Source organism: Microcebus murinus, chromosome 4 (genome assembly GCF_040939455.1).
Source record: "Microcebus murinus isolate Inina chromosome 4, M.murinus_Inina_mat1.0, whole genome shotgun sequence".
NCBI classification, from domain to species: Eukaryota; Metazoa; Chordata; class Mammalia; order Primates; family Cheirogaleidae; genus Microcebus; species Microcebus murinus.
In genome coordinates, this window is record NC_134107.1 from 62,213,109 (window position 1) to 62,234,126 (window position 21,018).

Below are 21,018 nucleotides of genomic sequence, written 5' to 3' on the forward strand. Positions count from 1 at the left end.
TCATAGGTGAAAGTATTAAATTATATTGTTTTGAATAAGACTTCTGGTAATGTTTTATCCCTGATTTATATTTTAAAAATCCATATATAAAGGCAGGACCACCATGTATAGTTGTACAGTTTGTATGAAAAACAAAGGTACCAAGTTGAGGGAGGGGGATGGGTAGGAGCTGAAATCTAGCCTGTGCTCAGCTTGCCAAGATACATACCTTGGTAGGGTTGCATCTCAAAGGACATACCTTCTTCCAGTTTGCTTAAGGGGGCAGCATAGGCAGAAGTGATCCTGTTCATGGGAAGGATATGCAATAATTATGCTGGGATGACTTTGTCATTAGACTCCTGGTGCTATACTGCAGTACCTTTCTACTGCAAGCCTGAGTAAGTTACAAGGCTAAAAGCTAATGATTTTTCAATTAAACATTTATAATCTATAAGTACACCGTATCTTCAACTTAAGAATCTCTGGAATAAACACATGAACCTTCCAGCTTCACACAATGAAAAGGGACAGATTAGGGACAGAAAAAACAGTACGGCATAAGCCATATGCGTCTATGGTTTCTATCTTTGACAATGGCCAAATTGCCATTTGTAAAACAAATTAGAGTTTCCCCACAACTCACCTAGTTTGTCAAACCACAGCTTTTCAAATATTAGCTTTCCTAGCCAAGCCTGCTGGAATGCGTAGTTTCAGTAATTGTTGACCATATGGTTGACTTCAACTAATCTCGCCTTTGTGTGTCAGGGAGGGGCAGCCTTGCCTGAATCAACAGATGGATGCTGGCAAGGGGGGAACCAGGAACCTTTGCCTGGCAGAACACAGAAAGAAATAGGCAAAGCAGTGTGGGGTGTACTTTGTGAGATGACTAAAAAGAGTCCGGAGTGCTTTAATTCCACCCTGAACAGTACACACCTTTCTAAAGCCACCCTGCCACACACATACCCTTATATGAGGCATCCATCATTTGATTTAGCCAATTTTGTAAACTTACTCTGGGGTCATCTCTAGCCTGGTCTAAGGTGGTGACATTTTTAGCTGTTTTTTTCTTTCTTCAGCTCTGGACTGAAATGCAGTCTACCTAGAATGGGTTTGCCTAGGTGAGAGAGAAAGCAGGACTTGTCTCACTTGGTAGAATGGCCTATTCCCAAAATAGGGCTTAATCCTCAAAGGAAAATGTGGAAAAAGAGAAAAGAGATTCTTTTCTTGAGCCTTACTATGTGGGGACCATATGGCTGTGCCATCCAGTCAACAAACCGGGATGCTATTTCTGTTTTAGTTGCCAGGAGAACAAAACAGGCCTGCCCTCATGGCACTTACAATCTAGTGTCTAACAAATAATTGTGCTGATTACATTTGGGATGAGTGTCATGGGGAAGGGCATAGACAGCATAGGAGTGTACACCAGGGAGGTGGAGTAGGGAAGACATTGAAGATGAACATCCACATCAAGAACTGAAGGAGGAGAGGTATTAAGAAGGGGAAATGCTGTTAAAAGCAGGGAGAGCAAGAGGTGAGTGTCTGGAGAGAGGCAGGAATTAAGTCACACAGGGCTTTGAAAGCCATCCTAAGAATTTGAATTGGGAAAGCTCTGGAAATGGACAATGGATTAAAGGAAGCCAGTGTAGATACAGGGATACCAGATAGAGAGGCAGTGCGGTCTCGAGTGAGAGATGATGGTGAATAGTGGCGATGGAGATAGAAATTCAAATGTATCAGAGTTATATGGGAAGAAGATTTGGAGTGAGTTATAGAATAAGTTTGAGATTTGTTGAGTTTGTCATCTGTGTGAGACATCTTAAGGACAATGTGAGTCTGGAGATCTGGGCTGAAGATACAAATTTAAGAATCATGGACATGTTAATTGAAATGGGAGTGAATGAGATCACGGAAGAAAACAGGGTCTCAGACTGAGTCCTAGAAACAAAACCATTTAAGGATTAGGTAGAGGCACTCTGAAAAACAAAGTCACCTCAAACCAAAGAGAATCAGTTACTTGGAAAGGAAGCCTGGGTAAAGGCCTGAGGTCTAGTTGGTCAGGGTCTGTGGATGCCAGTGGCTGGGCTGGGTACAGCTGTGGCTGTCAGCAGACCTAGCTATGTGCACGAGGGGCCAGGGGAAGTAACGCTGACATGACGCAGCAGCCTCCAAGGTAGAACCCACTGGCATTAATCCTGACAGGTTACTCACTGTTAGATACATTATCTCCTCTTTGGGTGTCTGAAACCTGACTTGGAACCCTGGTCCTCCACTGAAAGCTATGTGATTGTGGCCAGGTCACTTAACTAAATTTTGGATTCTACATCTGTAAAATGTAGGATTGTCTAAAGGGTTAGCACCATGGGGAAGTAGAAATCTAATTATAGTTTCTGAAAACTATCCTTCCTATAAGAAGGCCTGCCAGGGGTACCTCAAAACTGGACAAATGGGAAGAGTCAGCCCCTTTTCCCGATCCCTTCCTCACTGGGCAGGACATCCTGGAACAAGGGACCATCCAACCTTCCTCTTCTTCCTCCCTGGTCTTCAGGTGCTGGCCTGTGCCTACAGAACCTTTTTGTCTTGGAGGTGGGGATAGATTCTTCTGTCTTATCCCACCCCAGTGTTTCTCACTAAGGTGTGGTAGAACAGGCACTGGACTGAGACTTTTTACACTAGATTGAAACACCCACCCATTGTAAAGGACTTAGGATTGCCCTAATTCCAACTCTGAACATAACATACCTTTCCAAAGCCACGGTGCCACAGACACCCACTATGTACATCTCACTAACTAGAGAGGTCATAGCTCTCTGGCTGAAAGTCTGTTCATTTTACTCCAATAATCTTACCCTCTTTTAACTTTCTCCCTGCTTCAATTCATTTCCAAATTTCCCAGAAGACATATGCCAGTGAGTCTTTGGGCTTCCCTGATCTAGACATATCACCATCCCCAGCTAAAACCTACACTCCACCCCTCCCTTTCTTTCCCCCTTCCTCCCACCATCTCTACCCCCTTCATCCTTACCCCTCTTTCTTCATCCAGACCCTACCCGAGACCCCTCTAAATTATTAAGAAAGACAAGGAGCCTGAGGGGTGAACATTCTCACAGAAAATCCACTAAGTCACCAAGCTATGAGGAGGCTGTTTTGAAGGAAACTTGAGTTTCTCTATCAGCTTAATTCATTGCTGTTGTCTCCAGCAGCCACCAGCTAAGTTGATAGAGAACTCAAAGAGTTTCATTGGAAACAATTAGTGTAGTTGGCAGGAATGAGGTTGTGGCTTGGACACAATCTGAACATCTGTCCGCTATGAATGGCTTACTAACTTTCTGTATCAGCCAGCCAACTCAGTCTGGGACGACACTAGTGCTTGCTGGCGGTTCACACTGCTGTGCCACCACTTAACAGCTGTTTTAAGTGTTGCCTTGGGGATTCACCTGAAATTATTGGGGTTGCAGGTGATTTCTGAGCTCCAATGATCCTCCTGCCTCAGTCTCCCAAAGTGCCCCAGCAGTGAGTGAGCCACTGTGCCCAGCTATAGGTTCTAACTTAACATTTGTTAAAATGTACTAATTGACAAAACTTAATACTGTGGCTCAAATTATAATTGTACCTGGGGATCCCACTAATTTAAAATCTCTGCCCCTATAATCTTGAGAAAGTAACCAAATGCAAAATATTTTTAGTGAGTATGCCTCACTTTAACTATAGCATTGCCTAAATTTCCCATAGGCATATACCCATTGCTGTAAAATATTCTATATTGGGCATAGATGACTAATAATAAAATTAAAGTAACCCTTCATCACTTACAAATTGGCTTGCTAAAATGGGACTCCATGAACCCCTAGTTAAAATAGTTAGTATGTCCCAATGTAAGTTAAAGCAGGGCCTTCAAGATTAAAACTTATTATAATACATAAAACCTAAGTTAAAAGGGGGTGATTATCCTCACTGCTTCTTAATAGCCCAATTTTGCCTGTTCTCAAATCTGGAAAAAAAAATACAAAAGAGTGCCCTATGACAGATTACTACAACCCTAACCCTGTGGTCTCCCATCCACTAGGGCCTCATACCTAATACCTAATATTATTAAAAATTATGCTGATTTTCTTTAATCAATGACTGGTAAATATTTTGCTCTCATAGTTGTGGCTAACCTGTTCAGTGCCTATTCCAACAGCCCCTCAGCTGCAGTCAGCCTGCACCCCTGAGGGGCACAATGCACCTTTCCAGGCTACTCATAGGGGACCTCCACGTGAGGTTTGTCACCACATATCACACACAATCTTTGCAGACAAGGTCTTAACGGCACCCACCTTCTCCAGGAGCACAGGTACCACATTACATTGAGGACATCCTCCTCCAAGAAGATTCCTTTGATACATGCAGTAAGGACATTTGAGCTGAAGAGTGCCTGCTTAAAGTGTAAGCAGGCAGTCCCTGTTGGCTAAGGAAGCTTGTATCTGCCCTCCTCCTCTTCACCCTAGCCCTAAGGAGGAGGAGTGATGTCATGGATTGGTCAGATTCAAGAATATTAAACTAAGCCACAGTCCTGGGGGGTAGAACCTCAGTGTGTGAAACAAAGAGGTTAGAGGTTGGTCCCAGTCTGGGGATGGCGCTTGTCTCTTCTCTCTCAGACACTTGAGGTAAGATGGGGGCTGGGCTTCTTCCTATTGGGAGGGAGGTGCATTTTCTTCCTGTCTTTGGAGTGCCAAGCAAGAAGCAGAGGGAGGCCGGGGAAAGGAACCAGGACGAAAGTTGCCCTTACTGCACAGGTGCAGTGGAGCCCGAGGGGTTAGGGCTTCATCATGGGGGTTGGGGCCAAAGCACTAACAAGTAATAAAAGGTTTCCTTGCCTGTCATATCTGCTGTGCATATATTCCCCCAGGAATACCATGAGGTGGTAGGGAGCTGGTGGGGGACTGGAATCTGTGTTCCAGCCATCCCTCTCTTGGCATTGAGCCAGAGAAAGGAATAACCAAGATAGCTCTGGGGAGAGTAGTAAAGAAGTTGGGGAGTAGGGATTTTTAGGCAGAGTAAATAGCACTGGAAAGGCAAGCAATAAACGGGTATGTTAATATGTGTGGAACAGTAAACAGAAAGACTAGCAATTAGAGGATCACAAAGAAACTTTATACCATACTGTGTGAGAAGGCCAGACTTAATCCATAAAAAGATGACATCCTGTGTTAGCTAATTGCTAATGTTACTGTGGTAATTACTTCATGCCACGCACAGTTCTAAGTGCCTTACATGAATTAACTTTTATAATCCTGAGACACTGAGATAAATAAGTTGCCCAAAGTCCCACAAACAAGGAACCTAAGATTCAAAAGGGTTGGGTAAGTGGCAGATCTGTCCTCTTTTACCAACTTTGCTAGTCTGCAGCCGTGGCATTAGTAAGGAGACAGGTTCTGTTGACCTGGACCTACCAGGGGGTGACCTAGAAGAGGTGGCACTTAAGCTGAGACCTGAGAGACAAGGGATCAGGGCCAGCAGAGGCTGGGAAAACTTAAGGGGCAGGGGCTCCAGGGTGCCTGGAGGAGTGCTTTGAGAAACAGGGGCACCCACCAAAAGGAACCACAGAGAGAATGCCCTAGCTTTCACAGCCAGTGAAAGACCCTGCGCTACGCAGTGCCACATCCAAGAACAGGGCTGAGCAAGCTAGTGCCGCCCTCAGCAACAGAGCCTGGCCCAACACCTTTTTCTTATTTTTAATATCAAAAGTTGGTTGTGATCCAGGTTCAGTTGTATCAAAGTAAATGCAAGTTTCTTTGAAGCAAGATTTATTGCTGCATTAAGACAGATTATTTTTCTTTCTAGAAATGATTTCGAGGGAAGAATGCTTTTTAATATTTTTAAACTAGATATATATGGCACTTTAGCATTAACAAAATTTTTATTTTCTTATATCATTAAGAAGTGGTGTTATAACTTTCTCAATTTTCAGATAGAAAACTAAAACCTAGGAGGTTAACTAAGTAATGAAGGGAGGTGGGACGGAGGCCCCATTATTCAGACTCCAAATTCTGTTTTCATTCATTTTTTTATTCTTTCATTCACTGAAGAAAAAATTTATTGCGGCCATACATGGTGGCTCACACCTGTAATTCTAGCACTATGGGAGGCCCAGCTGGGAAGATCACTTGAGACCATGAGCCAAGCCACAGCCTCTGACTACCAAACCTCTTCCTACCTTTGGGGTGTTTCCTTGTGGATGGTAGCACTCTGGGGCAGATGTGAGAAAGAAGAGAGTTCAGGTTCATTCCAGGTGGCTGTGGACAGCCACAATGAGCAGTTAAGTAACAGGTGGCTGGTTGGACATATGGCTCTGGAGCTTGGATGCCCTAATGGTGAAGGAAACCATTTTGGACAATGGTGATCTGGAGGCAATGAGGTGCACAGATCTGAAGGTCAGAGGAGCACTCTGCACTGTGGGAGGCCTGACATGCTTCCATGTAATCTTGAATTTTGGTTCCTTTTTACCTCTTTAACAGCAGAGCTGAGAAGGGGATGGGGCTGGGTTCTGGCAGAGAAGTGACGAGGGAAGGGGAGCGTCCCGCTGATGTCAAAGACGACTCCTGGCTCACCTCTACCTCAGTTTCCCCCACAGATGGCTTTTCCCAGCCGCAGGTCCGTAAACCTCAAGACTCTGGCCTGCCTGCTGGCGGGCATGAGCTTCTTGGCACTGCAGCAGTGGCTCCTCCAAGCCCCGGGGTCCCAGCAGCAGCAGGAGGAGAGGCGGGACGGCCCCACCGATGCGGCCGCCACGCAGCCCGCGGTGCCCTACCCGGGACCGGGACCGCAGTGCGCGGCCAACTCTTCGGCGAGCACCACGGCCGACTTCGAGCAGCTGCCCGCGCGGATGCAAGACTTCCTGCGCTACCGCCACTGCCTCCGCTTCCCGCTGCTCTGGGACGCGCCGGCCAAGTGCGCGGGCGGCCGCGGCGTCTTCCTGCTCCTGGCCGTGAAGTCGTCGCCCGCGCACTACGAGCGGCGCGAGCTCATCCGGCGCACGTGGGGGCAGGAGCGCAGCTACGGCGGGCGGCCTGTGAGCCGCCTCTTCCTGCTGGGCACCGCGGCCCCGGAGGACGCAGCGCGCGCCGAGCGGCTGGCGGCGCTGGTGGCACTGGAGGCGCGCGAGCACGGCGACGTGCTGCAGTGGGCCTTCGCCGACACCTTCCTCAACCTGACACTCAAGCACGTGCTCCTGCTCGACTGGCTGGCGGCGCGCTGCCCGCACGCGCGCTTCCTGCTCAGCGGCGACGACGACGTCTTCGTGCACACCGCCAACGTGGTCAGCTTCCTGCAGGCGCAGCCGCCCGACCGCCACCTCTTCACCGGGCAGCTCATGCACGGCTCCGTGCCCATCCGGGACAGCCGGAGCAAGTACTTTGTGCCGCCGCAGCTCTTCCCGGGGCCGGCCTACCCTGTGTACTGCAGCGGCGGCGGCTTCCTCCTGTCCAGAGCCACGGCCAGCGCCCTGCGCACGGCCGCCCAGCACACGCCGCTCTTCCCCATCGACGACGCCTACATGGGCATGTGCCTGGAGCGCGCCGGCCTGGCGCCCAGCGGCCACGAAGGCATCCGGCCCTTCGGCGTGCAGCTGCCCGGCGCCCAGCAGCCCTCCTTCGACCCCTGCATGTACCGCGACCTGCTGCTGGTGCACCGCTTCGTGCCCTACGAGATGCTGCTCATGTGGAAGGCGCTGCACAACCCCGCGCTGAGCTGTGGCCAGAGACGCAGGGTCTCCTGAGGCCGGGTGCGCAGCTGGGTGGATGAGCGGCCTCAGCCCCCAGGCCGCACCACGGGAGGGTGTCCGTGCTGAGAATGCCTCTCTCCTGCCCTGGCTACCTTCTGTCCTGCCACCGGCTATGTGCATCTGAACCCTGGCTGCGCATTGAAATCAGCCGGCGAGGTGGGGGTAGGGAGGTGGGAAATACCTACGTACTGGCCCATCGCCAGAGTTTTGGTTTTATTGGTCTGGGTGGCCCCAGACATGTAGGTATTTTTTAAGTTCCTCAGGTGATTCTGATGTGCAGCGAGGCTTGCGGGCCACCGAGCTAGGAACGCCTGTTCGTCCTTGCAAACCAGCTCCAGTGCCCCTCTACCAGCCTTCCGGTACACCTACCTCCCGCACTGCGGTCGTTGTGCAGTGGGGCAAGTGCGGTACAAATACGAGTTGCCGTTTCCGTGGTCTCCTCTGCAGACGCTGGAGCGGGAGCTGGGCTGACAGTCGTCAGATGGATCCCGTCCCAGAGACCAGCCGTCACTTGTGGCGGAGGGGCATCTGGCAGCCTTCCTCCCCCCACTGCCTCAGGACCCCTGCGAGGTCAAAATCCACGCTGCAAAGTGGAAATCTGCGCCCCAGTCGGGACAGTGACTAATCCAGAGCCACGTGGACATTCGTGGACAACACACTATCTGCAGTCCCATCCACACTCACCCTGACCAAAGCTATTGGCTGTTCGGGTCCTACCCATGCACACCTGCCGGCCAGCACCCACTCGCAGGCCGCAAAGACAGGCTCCTTGCCAGGGTCAGGGCCTGGGGCAGTGGCCTGGGAGGACCACGGTGGGGGCTGGGGAAGCCTGTGGAGGCCAGCGTGTAGAACCGTGTCTAACGGTGGGGGCATGTGAGACTGTGGTGGACAACAGTCAGGGAGTGTCAGGGGTGGCTGGAGGGTCTGCAGTGGACAGTGACAGGGGCTCTGAGGACCAGACAGTGGTCCTGACCTCCAGCAGCTGCCAGTCATCTTGGTAAAGTAGGCAATCAAGCAGCTTAAGGGCAGCCAGAAATGTGTGTGACCAAGGTCCCGACTATGCAAGACAGATGAGAAGATCTCAACTTTCAAGGAGGAAGGAGGCTGGGCAAACGCCTTTCCCCACCTTCTGGACGAAGCCCAGACTCCTCAGGCAGCACTTGAGCTTCCTGCAGCCTGGCTTTTACTCACCTCTCCATCCTCGCCGTTCCTCCCCACTGTCGGATCCCATCCAGGCCGACCACTTGCGGCACCCCTGCTTTGTCGGGCTCTCTCCTGCCTCCCCATCTTTGCACAAGCTCTGACCTGGTTACCTAAATGTCCCCCAACCACCACCACCATCCCTGTCTCTCGTATCATTAGGAAGCCTGTGATGGAGGCCACTAGCTGGCCACCAAATCTGCCACTCCCACCTCCTGAGCACGCACCTAGGCTACATTGCCTGCCTCCCTGCCCCGCCCGCAGTTAGCTGTGGCCATGTGAGGGGGCTCCCTCCAGCAGCCGTGAGTGGACATGAGGAGCACCACCCCTGGCCCCAGGCCCACCTGTGCTCACTTCCCCCTTCCCCTGGGCTGGAACATGGATGCACTATTGACCCAGCTCTGACTTTGCAGGTGAGGACAACTCTCCAGGCCTAAGCCAGGGCTCCCCAACTATGAGCATTTTGAGCGGGGCAGTGGTTTGTTGTGGGGGACTGTCCTGTGCATTGTGAAACATTTAGTAGCATCCCTGTCCTCTACCCACTAGATACAGGTATCACACCTGAGTAATGACAACCAAAAGCATGTCCAGGCATTGCCAAATTCACCCTGGTCAGAGCCACTGGCCTAGAGGAGAGCAGGAAACCGTGAAGGTTTCTGTGTTACTGTGCAGGGCAGAGCTGGCGGGGCTGACTTGGAATGCTCAGCTCAGACTACTGAGGAAGACAATAAACTTTTATGTATTTTGAGCCTCTGTTTCTTTGTTATAGCAGCTTTGTCCTCCTAGTGTTTTAGTCTGTTTGGATTGCTACAATAAAAATACCATAAACTGGGCAGGTTATAAACCATAAACATTTATGTCTCATAGTTCTGGAAGCCGGGAAGTCCAGGGTCAAGTTCCCAGCATTCCGGGTCTGGCAAGTTCCCATTACTCACCACCTTCTAGCTGTGTCTTCACATGGTGGAAGGGCCAAATGAGCTCCCAAGGGCTTTTTTCTGTTTGTTTAAGAGGTGAGGTCTTTGGCACCCAGACTGGAATGCAGCAGCATGATCATAGCTCACTGCAGCCTCGAACTCCTAAGTTCAAACAATCCTCCCACCTCAGCCTCCTGAGTAGCTGGGGCTACAGGCCTACAGGTGACTACAGTTACTGCCAGGCCCAGCTAATTTTTAAAATTTTTTATAGAGATGGAGGTCTTGCTAGGTTTCCCAGGCTGGTCTCAAACTCCTGGTGTCAGGCAATCTTCTGGCCTCAGCCTACCAAAGTGCTGGAATTACAGGTGTGAGCCACCTCAGGACCCAGTCCTGAGGGCCTCTTTTGTAAGGGCACTAATCCATGAGGGTTCTGCCCTCATGAGCTAATCACCCTGAGGGGCATGATTTCAACATATGAATTTGGGGAAGCATAAACACTCAGACCATAGCACTTAAGTACCCTAATGTGTCCATCTGATCCCTTTTTTCTCCCCAACTAGACAGGCTGCTCCCAGATTGAGGGCCCATGTCTGGTTTACATCAGGGCTGGCACGGGTTTACTCAGAAGGAACCAATGACAAGTCCCATCACTCCCACGCTGGGAACTAGAGCAGCCCCTCTCACCTCTCTGAGCTGCTCTTCCCACGGTGATGATGGATCCATGCAGGGGCCCCTGGAATCCTCTGTAAACCACATGGAAAGACACTGTCATACTGAATGCTTACTGTCAACTCTGGGAGGTGGAAGGAGGCAGGAGGAGATGGAATGTCTAAATGACCTCGCTGCAGCCCTAGCCATGGACCCCCAGTGCTCACAGCCACTCTTCCCTTGCTGGCCTCCCTTCTGAGCAGCCCATGGCGAATAGGAAATGCTTTAGGGGGAATGATTGAGTGGGTGAGGGCCCATCTGTCCCGATGGTGTGGGATGCGTCTGTAAGGACAGTTAGTTTCCTACTGCTGCTGTAACACATTCCTAGAAAGTTGGCGATTTAAAACCACACCCATTTTGTAACCTACGGCTCCATCATCCGACACTGGTCTCACTGGGTTAAAGTCAAGGCGTTGGCAGGACTTCGTTCCTTACCGGACGCTCCAGAGGAGAATCCGTTTCTTTGCCCTTTCCCGCTTCTAGAGGCCCCATCAAGACCAGCAATGCTGCGTCTCTCTGTGCCTTGCTTCTGTAGCCAAATCTCCCCGACTCTTCTACCTTCCCCTTCCACTTCTAAGGATGCGGTGATTACCGTGGGCCCACCTGGGTGATCCAGGATTACCTTCCCATCTTAAAGTCGGCTGATTGGCAACCTTCGTTCCATCTGCAACCTTATTTCCCTCTGTCATGTAACCTAATATCTTCAGGGATTAGGGTGTGGACCACTTTGGGTGGCCATTATTCTCCCTACCACAGTGCCTGATAAATATATGTAGAATAAATGAATAATGAAATAATGAACAAAAATGAATAAATGAAGAAATGTGCTTCCTTCGTACAGACCTCCCCAGTGTGGACTTTCATTCTTGATAATTAAATATCATTAATCCCGAATTCCCTGCCCCTAGCTGCCATTTGTCAAGTGCTTCCAAGAGACAAGAAAATAAGAACGCTGAGGCCAGAATGCGGAGGTGTCCTCTGGAAACTCTGAATTGTGCTTTGATGCAATTCACTGTGTCACAAAAGCACTCAGGAAAGGGCTTTGAAAACTTCCATTTCCCTGACAAGCAGGTGAATTATCCCCATTTTACTGGAAAAAGAGATTAAGATTCAGGAACTTCACAGCTCAGAAAGGTCGGGAAGCCACAGTTATGGATCTGCTGAATGACTCTGGGTCCTGGGCACCCCGCTTTGAAGATGGGTTGCTCCCGTGTCCAGGCCCAGGGATGGCCGCTCGGCCCGCTCAGCGCTGGCACCATTTGGTGCCACCTGGCGGGTCACTGGCATGGCCATGGCAAGGCGGGCACCTAGCCGCTCCTCGGCTGATGAGCCCTGCGGCCGCCAGAGGGCGCGCCTCGCACGCGGCTCTCCCGCCCTGCACCCCGCACCCCGCACCCCGCACCCCGCGGATCCCAGGAGCAGCCCGCGAACGAGTGCCCCCGACTCCCTTCGTGAGGCCAGCGTGACTTTGATACTCAAAGCTCCCAGGGACCCCGCGAGCAGGGGAAAGCCTGCCTCACGAATCTGGATGCAAAAATCCTACACAAAAGGGCTAGCAGACGAAATGCAGTGACAGGTAAAAAGGAGAATTTATCAGAACCCAGACGGCTTTATCCCAGAAATTCCAGATGGGTTTAACATTAGAAGACAATCAAAATATATGAATAAAGCAGGAAGGTCAATGTAGTACATCAAGAGATATATGAGCATTTCAGATGCTGTGGGGAAAAGGTTTGATAAAATCAACATCCATTCGTGATTTTTTTTTTTTTTTTTTTTTTTTTGAGACAGAGTCTCACTTTGTTGCCCGGGCTAGAGTGAGTGCCGTGGCGTCAGCCTAGCTCACAGCAACCTCAAACTCCTGGGCTCGAGTGATCCTTCTGCCTCAGCCTCCCGGGTAGCTGGGACTACAGGCATGTGCCACCATGCCCGGCTAATTTTTTATATATATATCAGTTGGCCAATTAATTTCTTTCTATTTATAGTAGAGACGGGGTCTCGCTCAGGCTGGTTTTGAACTCCTGACCTTGAGCAATCCGCCCGCCTCGGCCTCCCAAGAGCTAGGATTACAGGCGTGAGCCACAGCGCCCGGCCCCATTCGTGATTTTAAAGAAAATTTTAGTAAAAGGTGAAAGCATTTAGAAGCATTTTGTTTGAGGTTAGGAACAAGACGAGATGTGCACATTATCACCACTTTTGTTCCACATTGTTCAGAACTTGAGAGAAAAGCAAGACAAGAAAAGATATGAAAACATAATGATTGGAAAAAAAGAAAAATTTCAAAACCTCAGAAGTTTATAACCCTATGAGAAGCAACTTCCCTTTCTTTAACAACTTAATGCCACCCTCCCCATCCTGAATTGAAATTCTTAGGTAATACAATCTGTCCACAAACATATCTTTAAAAAGGCAATGCAATGCTTTAATTGTAGCATAAAATATAAATAAAAGAAAAATACTTTAAAATACAATAATACATTTTGATGTGTCAATTCTGGGGCAAAAGAAAGAAAAGGGAAGGAAGAAAGGAAGAAAAAAAGAAAGAAAAGTATCAGGTTTTCCAGATTGAGAAAATCAATGTGCAAGAATCAATAATTCTATATAGTAGTAACAAGAAGTCAGGAAAAGTCATTTTTTTAAGTGTCAACAGGCCAGGTGTGGTGGCTCACACCTGTAATCCTAGCACTCTGGATCACTTGAGCTCAGGAGTTCAGGACCAGCCTAAGCAAGGGTAAGACTCTGTCTCTATTAAAAACAGAAAAAATTAGCTGAGCATGGTGGCATGTGCCTGTAGTCCCAGCTACTAGGCAGGAGGATGGCGTGAGCCCAGGAGTTTGAGGTTGCTGTGAGCTATGATGACACCACTGCAGTCCAGCCTGGGCAACAGAGCAAGATTCCATCTCAAAAGAAAAAAAAATACAATAGAAATATCAAGTGAATGACAGACAGTAAAGATATAGGATCATGGCTGGGCACGGTGGCTCATCCCTATAATCCTAGCACTCTGGGAGGCCGAAGCGGGAGGATCACTTGAGGTCAGGAGTTCAAGACCAGCCTGAGCAAGAGTGAGAGAGACCTTGTCTCTACTAAAATTAGAAAAAATTAGCTGGGCATGGTGGCTCGCACCTATAGTTCCAGCTACTCGGGAGGCTGAGGCAGGAGGATTGCTTGAGCCCAGGAGTTTGGGGTTGCTGTGAGCTATGATGATGCCACTGTACTCTATCTAACCCGTGCAATAGAGCGAGACTGTCTTGAAAAAAATATATATAGGATTGTGATATAAGATGTAATTCTAATTGCAGTTATGGTTAAAAAAAAAAATGCCAGCATCCTTGTAACAAGGTTGTCAGATTTAAGATCAACATACAAAATCCAACAGAGTGAGACAGAGTCTCGCTGTGTTGCCCGGGCTGGAGGTCTGTGGCGTCAGCCTACCTCACAGCAGCCTCAAACTCCTGGGCTCAAGCAATCCTCCTGCCTCAGCCTCCCGAGTAGCTGGGACTACAGGCATGTGCTACCATGCCCAGCTAATTTTTTCTATGTATTTTTAGTTGGCCAATTGATTTCTTTCTATTTTTAGTAGAGGCGGGTCTCTCTCTTGTTCAGGCTGGTCTTGAACTCCTGACCTTGAGCAATCCTCCCGCCTCGGCCTCCCAGAGTGTTAGGATTGCAGGCGTGACCACTCCTAGCTCTTTCTTTCTTTCTTTCTTTCTTTCTTTCTTTCTTTCTTTCTTTCTTTCTTTCTTTCTTTCTTTCTTTCTTTCTTTCTTTCTTTCTTTCTTTCTTTCTTTCTCTTTCTTTCTTTCTTTCTTTCTTTCTTTCTTTCTTTCTTTCTTTCTTTCTTTCAAGACTAGTCAAGTACAGTAGTGAGAAGGAAAGTAGCAGAACAAGGAGTTCTATCTGTAATAGACTGTGAACAATCAAGTGAGATAATTCACTACCTTCATACCAGCCTAACAGGTTATTTAAGCAAAAGGTTCAGACCTTGGCTCAGGGCCATGGCTAGGCAAAAGTGTCTAGCTAGCATCTGAGAACATTGTTTTGATTTCATTATACTTGTATTTATATGTCTTTCAATTTATGGCAAATAATCCTGGTTTCCATTTCTTTTCTTTTCTTTTTTTTTGAGATAGAGTCTCACTCTGTTGCCCAGGCTAGAGTGTGTGGCGTCAGCCTAGATCACAGCAACCTCAAACTCCTGGGCTCAAGCGATCCTCCTGCCTCGGCCTCACGAGTAGCTGGGACTACAGGCATGCGCCACCATGCCCGGCTAATTTTTTCTATATATTTTAATAAAATAAAAAAAAAAGACAAAAACCAACAGTGTTTCTCTACACCGAGCATAACCCAATGTCATTTTTTTAAAAAGACAGCATTCAACCTTAAAATCTGTACCCCCATAATATGCTGAAATAAAAAAAAAAAGACAGCATTCATGACATCACTTTCCCATGGTTCAGAAAAAAAGTGTGAATATACATGAAAGAGGGGAGGAAGGAGATAAACCAAATATGGCAAAATATGAACAGTGGGCAAGTGAAGCACATGAAGATGTTCATTGTTCTATTCTTTCAGCTTCTCTATGGGATGACATAGGAAAAAATAAAAGCCTGGGTGAAAATACCACTCACGTAGAAAGAAAAACTATAAAAGTATCTAGGAATTAAGTGAATGTGTAAGACTTCCATGGAGGGGAAAAAAACTCTATAAGGACATAGACAATGATCTGAGTAAGAAGATAGTTCACGTTCTTGGTTAAAGCTGCATAACATGATATTAAATGAAGTCAGTATGTCAAAGGGGCGTCCGCACTCTCCTGTTCACTGCAGCCTGACTCGGTGGCAGGGAGTTGGCAGCTGCGTGGTCTGCCCCAGGGAGCAGACAGGACGCCGTGGGGGGACACTCACTACACCCACGGCCTACTACACTGCAGTTAGAAGCAACAGCTTCAACATCATGCATAGTGTAAGGAGAGGCCTGAAAAATAGCACTCAGTGCGAAAAGTAAGAAACAGAAGGAGATAAAATTACATTTATGTAAATAAACAAGACACATGCAAAAAGATGCACATTAACTAAGAATAGCTGCCTCTGGCAGGAGGAAAACAGGAATGTGGGTAAGAGGGACTGGAGAGATGGAACCGGAGCAGGGCCCAGCACGCACCGAGGCCACGGTGTGCCCAGGACCAAGGAGTGGGCCAGTCGGCCTCTGCACTGGTCCCAGCCTGGCCTGTGGGGAGGCTGCTTCCCTAAGTCCAGGTGCTGAGGCTGGGGGGAAAGGAGAACAGGGACGAGACAGCAGGGGAAACATCCAGGCCGTCCTGGTAGCAGCAGAGCCCTGCCTGGGGTGAACAGGTCACCTCCCCTCCGCTCCCCACCTTGGCAGCCACATCCCACAGGTGGGGACACAGAAGAACCCCATCCTCCAGGTCTCTCCATGGAGCATGTGGAAACACTGTGGATTCTTCTGGAACGGGGTAGGGGCTCTGATACAGAGCTATTGCGGCTGCGGGGCTGGGAACGCTGGCCTACCACATTGAGTGTATGGGGGAAGTGGGTCTCACTGATCCCACAGCTGCCGCCCAATATGGAGGCGGAGACCACCCTGTAGACTCCTAGCCCCGGTTCCTCAGAGTGAGGACGGCCCGGTGGTCCCTGCAGACACCTCCCCTTGCCCAGGGCTGGGCTGTGGGCCACCAGAGCCAGGAGATAGGAACCACTGCCTGCTTTGGAGGGTCAACTTTCTCTTTCTTCAGAGCCACAGGGAAAACTGCCAGTCTCTAAGCTTAGATCAATGTTATAACAGTTTCTTTAGAGATAGCCCCTTTCCACTCAGGGACAGTCATTTACAGAATAATTCCGTTATGACACAGGCCCTCTCCTCCCCCCAGCCTAGACTCAGCCTGGTCTTTGAATAACAAACAGCTCCATTAATGTATTTTTCCCAACAGAAGAGCAGTCTTTCCAGAAGATTAATTCTGGTGCTCCCAAGAACACAGCGATGACATCAGTTTTTAAAATGTCATCCTTGATTCTTTGCTCCTGCTCTCAAGAATTTGAATCAGTAGAGTAGGGGACTGGATTTGGATTTGAGCAAGTTCATTTGGCTGCTGGGGCAGAGGGATCAGAGGGGCACAGGGAAGCCGGGGGACAGTGAGGAGGGAGTGGGGTGACTCCTCCGTGACGGGGGCGGCAGCCAGGGGCCTGGAGCTTGGAGAAGGTCTGGACACCTGAACCTGGAACTTGAGAGAGCCAGAGCCTGTGGAAGCACCTGGAGGCATGGAGGGCCCCTCACCCGACATCCCAACAGCCTCTGGCCCTACCCCCTTGCCCACAGCCCCCAGCATGTAGGCAGAGCGGGGAGGCCCCCAGGCGCTGGTCTGGCTCCCAGCTCCTCCCACGTCCCCTCCCTTTGTCCCCTTCATAACAACCGCCCTGTGGGCTGAGGGCCAGCTCCCCAATCGTCCCTGCTGGGCCAGGATGGAGTGTTCTGAAGCAGCCCCTGCCCAAGCAATGCTGGGCTCTGCACAGACATAGGAGAAGGGAGCCCCCAAACTCTCAGGGATGGGGCACAGCTGCTGGCAGCCCCATCCAATCCCTGCCCAAATGGGTGTCCAAGAGGCCAGCCGTGGTGGGACAAGTGCTCCCTCCCATACCTTAGGACCCTCCAGGTGCTAGAATCCCAGAAACCTTCAGGGAAACCCAAAAGCTTTCTAAGCAAATGAGCTCCTGTCCCTGGGCCCAATGGAACACACCTTCCTGGCTGCCTCCAGGACCTAAATCTCTTAAAGACCCAGCCAGGACCCCTTTCACACCCTATTCAGCCATATTCCCCTCTACCCCCACCCTGAGCTGGGAACCCAGAGCAGAATCGATGAGACCCCACACCCCAGAAGGGGGCGGTGGGGACCCTTATCAGCCTAGGGAGGGGCATAGGCAAGTGCCACCTCCTTTAGGTCTCAGATGGTACAGGGAGATCCCGGGCATCTCTGATGCCCACCCTCACTCCCCATGCTGCCTGCTGCCACCTGCCTGTGGGGCACTAGAGAATCTGGGGCGCGGGGAGCCCTGCTGGCCCTCCTTGGCAATGTGCAGGCAGAGGGCCCCGGTTGCCAGCGCAGCTACGGCTCCTTCCCCGGCTGAGGCCTTAGGCAGGAGGTTCCCACTCCAAGGGTCTCGGGGTCTACAGGTAACTCCCAGGGCCCAGTGGGGAGGACCCAGGTGGACATTCCCAGCTCTGTGGAAAACAGTCTGGCAGTTCCTTAAGAAGTTAAATAAACCAGGTGCGTGGTGGCTCACTCCTGTAATCCTAGCACTCTTAGAGGCTGAGGTGGGAGGATTGCTTGAGGCCAGGAGTTTGGAACCAGACTGAGCAGGAACAAGACCCATCTCCACAAAAAAATAGAAAAATTAGCTGGCCATGGTGGTGCATGCCTGCAGTTCCAGCTACCTGGGAGGCTGAGGCAGGAGGATCGCTCAAGGCCAGGAGTTCAAGGTTGCAGTGAGAGCTGTGATGAGGCCACTGCACTCTAGCTTGGGTCACAGAGCAAGACCTCATCTCCAAAAAAAAAAAAAAAAAAAGAATAGCTCATCAGAGCCAGAGGTGATACGAGTGATGAGGAGCATTGTACATACAGATGAAGCTCGACTCCCTTACTCACTGCTCACCTCCTGCTGTGCGGCTGGTTCCCAACAGTCCACAGACCAAACTGGTCCATGCTGGTCCGGGGCTTGGGTGTTGGGGACATATGTATCTATGTAACATATGTATCTAATTTTATCCTTTTCCAAATGGCTACCCAGTTGTCCCAGCAACATTTACTACAAAGTCCATCTTTAGTGTGTAACAAAGGTAGCATCGCAAATCACCAGGGAAAGATGTATTTAGGTATAATGCTGAATTTTCTGGTCTATTCATGCACCAGTACCACCCCATTTTTAATCACAGATTTTATTTTTAAGTGTCTGATGAGACTAGCTCCCCCTCAGTTTTTCCTTTCCAGTGTCTCCCTGTATGTTCTTACATGTTTATTATTCCATGTGAACTTTACTATCACCTTCTCTGTCTTCATAAAATAGCTTGCTGGTATTTTTATTGGGATTGCGTGGAATTTAAAAATTAGAGAGAACTGACACCTTTATAATTTTTTTTTTTTTGAGACTGGGTCTTGTTCTGTCACTCAGGCTGGAGTGCACTGGCATGATCATAGCTCACTTCAACCTCAAACCCCTGAGCTCAAGTGATTCTCTTGCCTCAACCTCCCAAGTAGCTGGAACTGTAGTTGTAAATCACCACACCCTGCTAATTTTTTTATTTTTATTTTTTGTAGAGATGGTGTCTCGCTCTTGTTCAGGCTGGTCTCGAACTCCTGGCCCCAAGCAATCCTCCCTGCTTGGCCTCACAAAGTGCTAGGATTACAGACATAAGCTACCTGGCACACATTTATAATGTTGACTTATCCTATTCAAGCACAGAAGATATCTTTCCATTTATTTTTCCTTAGTGTCTTTCAAGAATGTTTAAAAATTTTCCTCATATAAATCTATACCTACAGGCTATTGAATTTTATAACATATATTAATTTTATATCCTGCTACATCACTGAACCCTTTTACTGTTTGAATTAGTTTTATCATTGATTCTCTGGGGTTCTTCAGGTATAATTTTATACCATCTGAGAATAGATATACATTTAGTTCTTCTTTACCAACTCATAGGCCTCCCATTGATTTCTCTTGTCTAATTGCATTGGCTAATACTGCTAGTACAATGTGAAACAGTAGTGGAGATTGTGGCATTCTTACCTTGTTCTTGATCTTAGTGGAAATGTTTCTAGTGTTTCTCGATTAAGATGCTGGCTTTAGGACTATATTTTATCATGTTGAAAAAGTATCCCTCATTTCCTATTTCACTATTTTTATCAAGAATGGGCATTGAATTTTGTTAAAGCTTTCTCAGCATTTATTGAGAAAAACATATGATTTTCTTTTTGGGTTCCTTAACATGGTACATGCTTATTATAGGTTGCATTGTGGCCCGCAGAAGGAACCAACCCTGATGACACCTTTATTTCAAATTTCTAGCCTCCAGCACTGTGAGACAATAAATTTCTGTAGTTAAGGCCACCCAGTTCGTGGTGCTTTGTTATGGCAGCCCTAGGAAACTAATACAATGCTATTAATACATTTTCTAATATTAAACCAACCCTGCATTCCTGGAATAAACCCACCTTGGTTCTGACTGGTTTTTAATAACATCCATGATAGTAATAAAATATAAGCAGGATTTCAGAGAAGGATGGAATTGAAGGCAATTTGGATGTCATTCTGTCCTCCATACCTCCCTTTTCCATGATATCTGCCCCAGAGTTCAGTGTGACCCTCCCATTTCTTGACCGCTCAAGGTAGCACCATGAGCAACTACTCCCAGCTGGAAGTTCTGTGTGTCTGACCGGATTTCTCTCCCTGAAACCTTCACCCTTGCCCAAGCTAGGCGGGAACAGGAAGGACTAGATAACACAGTTATTTAACGTCCCACCTCAAGATCCCAAGCAGTAGGAGCCTTCACTTTGAGCTACTGCCCAGGCTGAGGGTTTTCCTTTAGGGTTCTCAAGCAATAGCTTGGCAATTAGGTGTGCTGGGTTTTTTTTTAAAAGCAAAATTATTATAATCATACATTTCAGCTGAGAACCCATCTCACACACAGGAGCAGTGAAGACAGGGCTTTTCTGGCCTGGTCCAGAGGAAATGAGTTCCCAGTCACACAGGGATCCAAGCGGAGGTTGGGCAACTGGTCAAGGGGCCCACAGAGTGGACTTTTCCTGGAGGAGATGGGGGAGAGGGAGGGAGAGAGAGCACAGGAGTGAAGTCAGACAAGGTAGGTTTGAATCCCAGTTCTGTCATTTAGTAATTGTGTGACCTGGGGCATCTCCCTGAGGCTCAGTGCTAACATCTGCAACATGGGCTAATAAGGGCCCCTGCACGAAGTGGTCGTGAGAGTTAAATGGGAAAGGCACCTACACTTCAGGCCCTGTAATGGCACCATTAGATGACTCAGTTCATAAAAACCGACCCGCAGGATCCCTGGGGGCAGAGCATCATCAAAGCCCCAAGATGTGATGGGCAGCCCTGGCTCTTCCGGGGGTTGTCTTAACCCCTCCCTTCCTTCCCCCTAAGAGCAGGGCCACTGCCCCCCTGACCCCCCAGCACCAGCTGGGTGCCCTGGACAGACTGTTTCTCTAGGCCGATTCCCTCCCCTGGCAGAGAAGGCGGAAGCTGCCAGAGACAGACTCTGAGGTGTGCCCCTCCAGCCCTAACATTCTAGGATGCCTGGGATTCTAACCAGCCATGTGTACACGTGTCTGCTCCTAGGGCCCAGTGTCTTCACAAAGTGAGGCGTTCGGACTAAATGAAAATAACACCAGCTAACACATGCTGAGCTCTTACTCCAAGCAGG

General features: G+C 48.9%; 1 protein-coding gene across 1 annotated transcript; it reads left to right on the forward strand.

The window, feature by feature from the left end:
* B3GNT6 (UDP-GlcNAc:betaGal beta-1,3-N-acetylglucosaminyltransferase 6) lies at nucleotides 1–9,693 on the forward strand. The gene has a single exon (XM_012745050.3). It carries the CDS (start codon nucleotides 6,545–6,547, stop codon nucleotides 7,733–7,735), a length of 1,191 nt encoding a protein of 396 aa, XP_012600504.3. The 5' UTR covers nucleotides 1–6,544; the 3' UTR covers nucleotides 7,736–9,693.
* The last annotated feature ends 11,325 nt before the right edge of the window (nucleotides 9,694–21,018 follow it).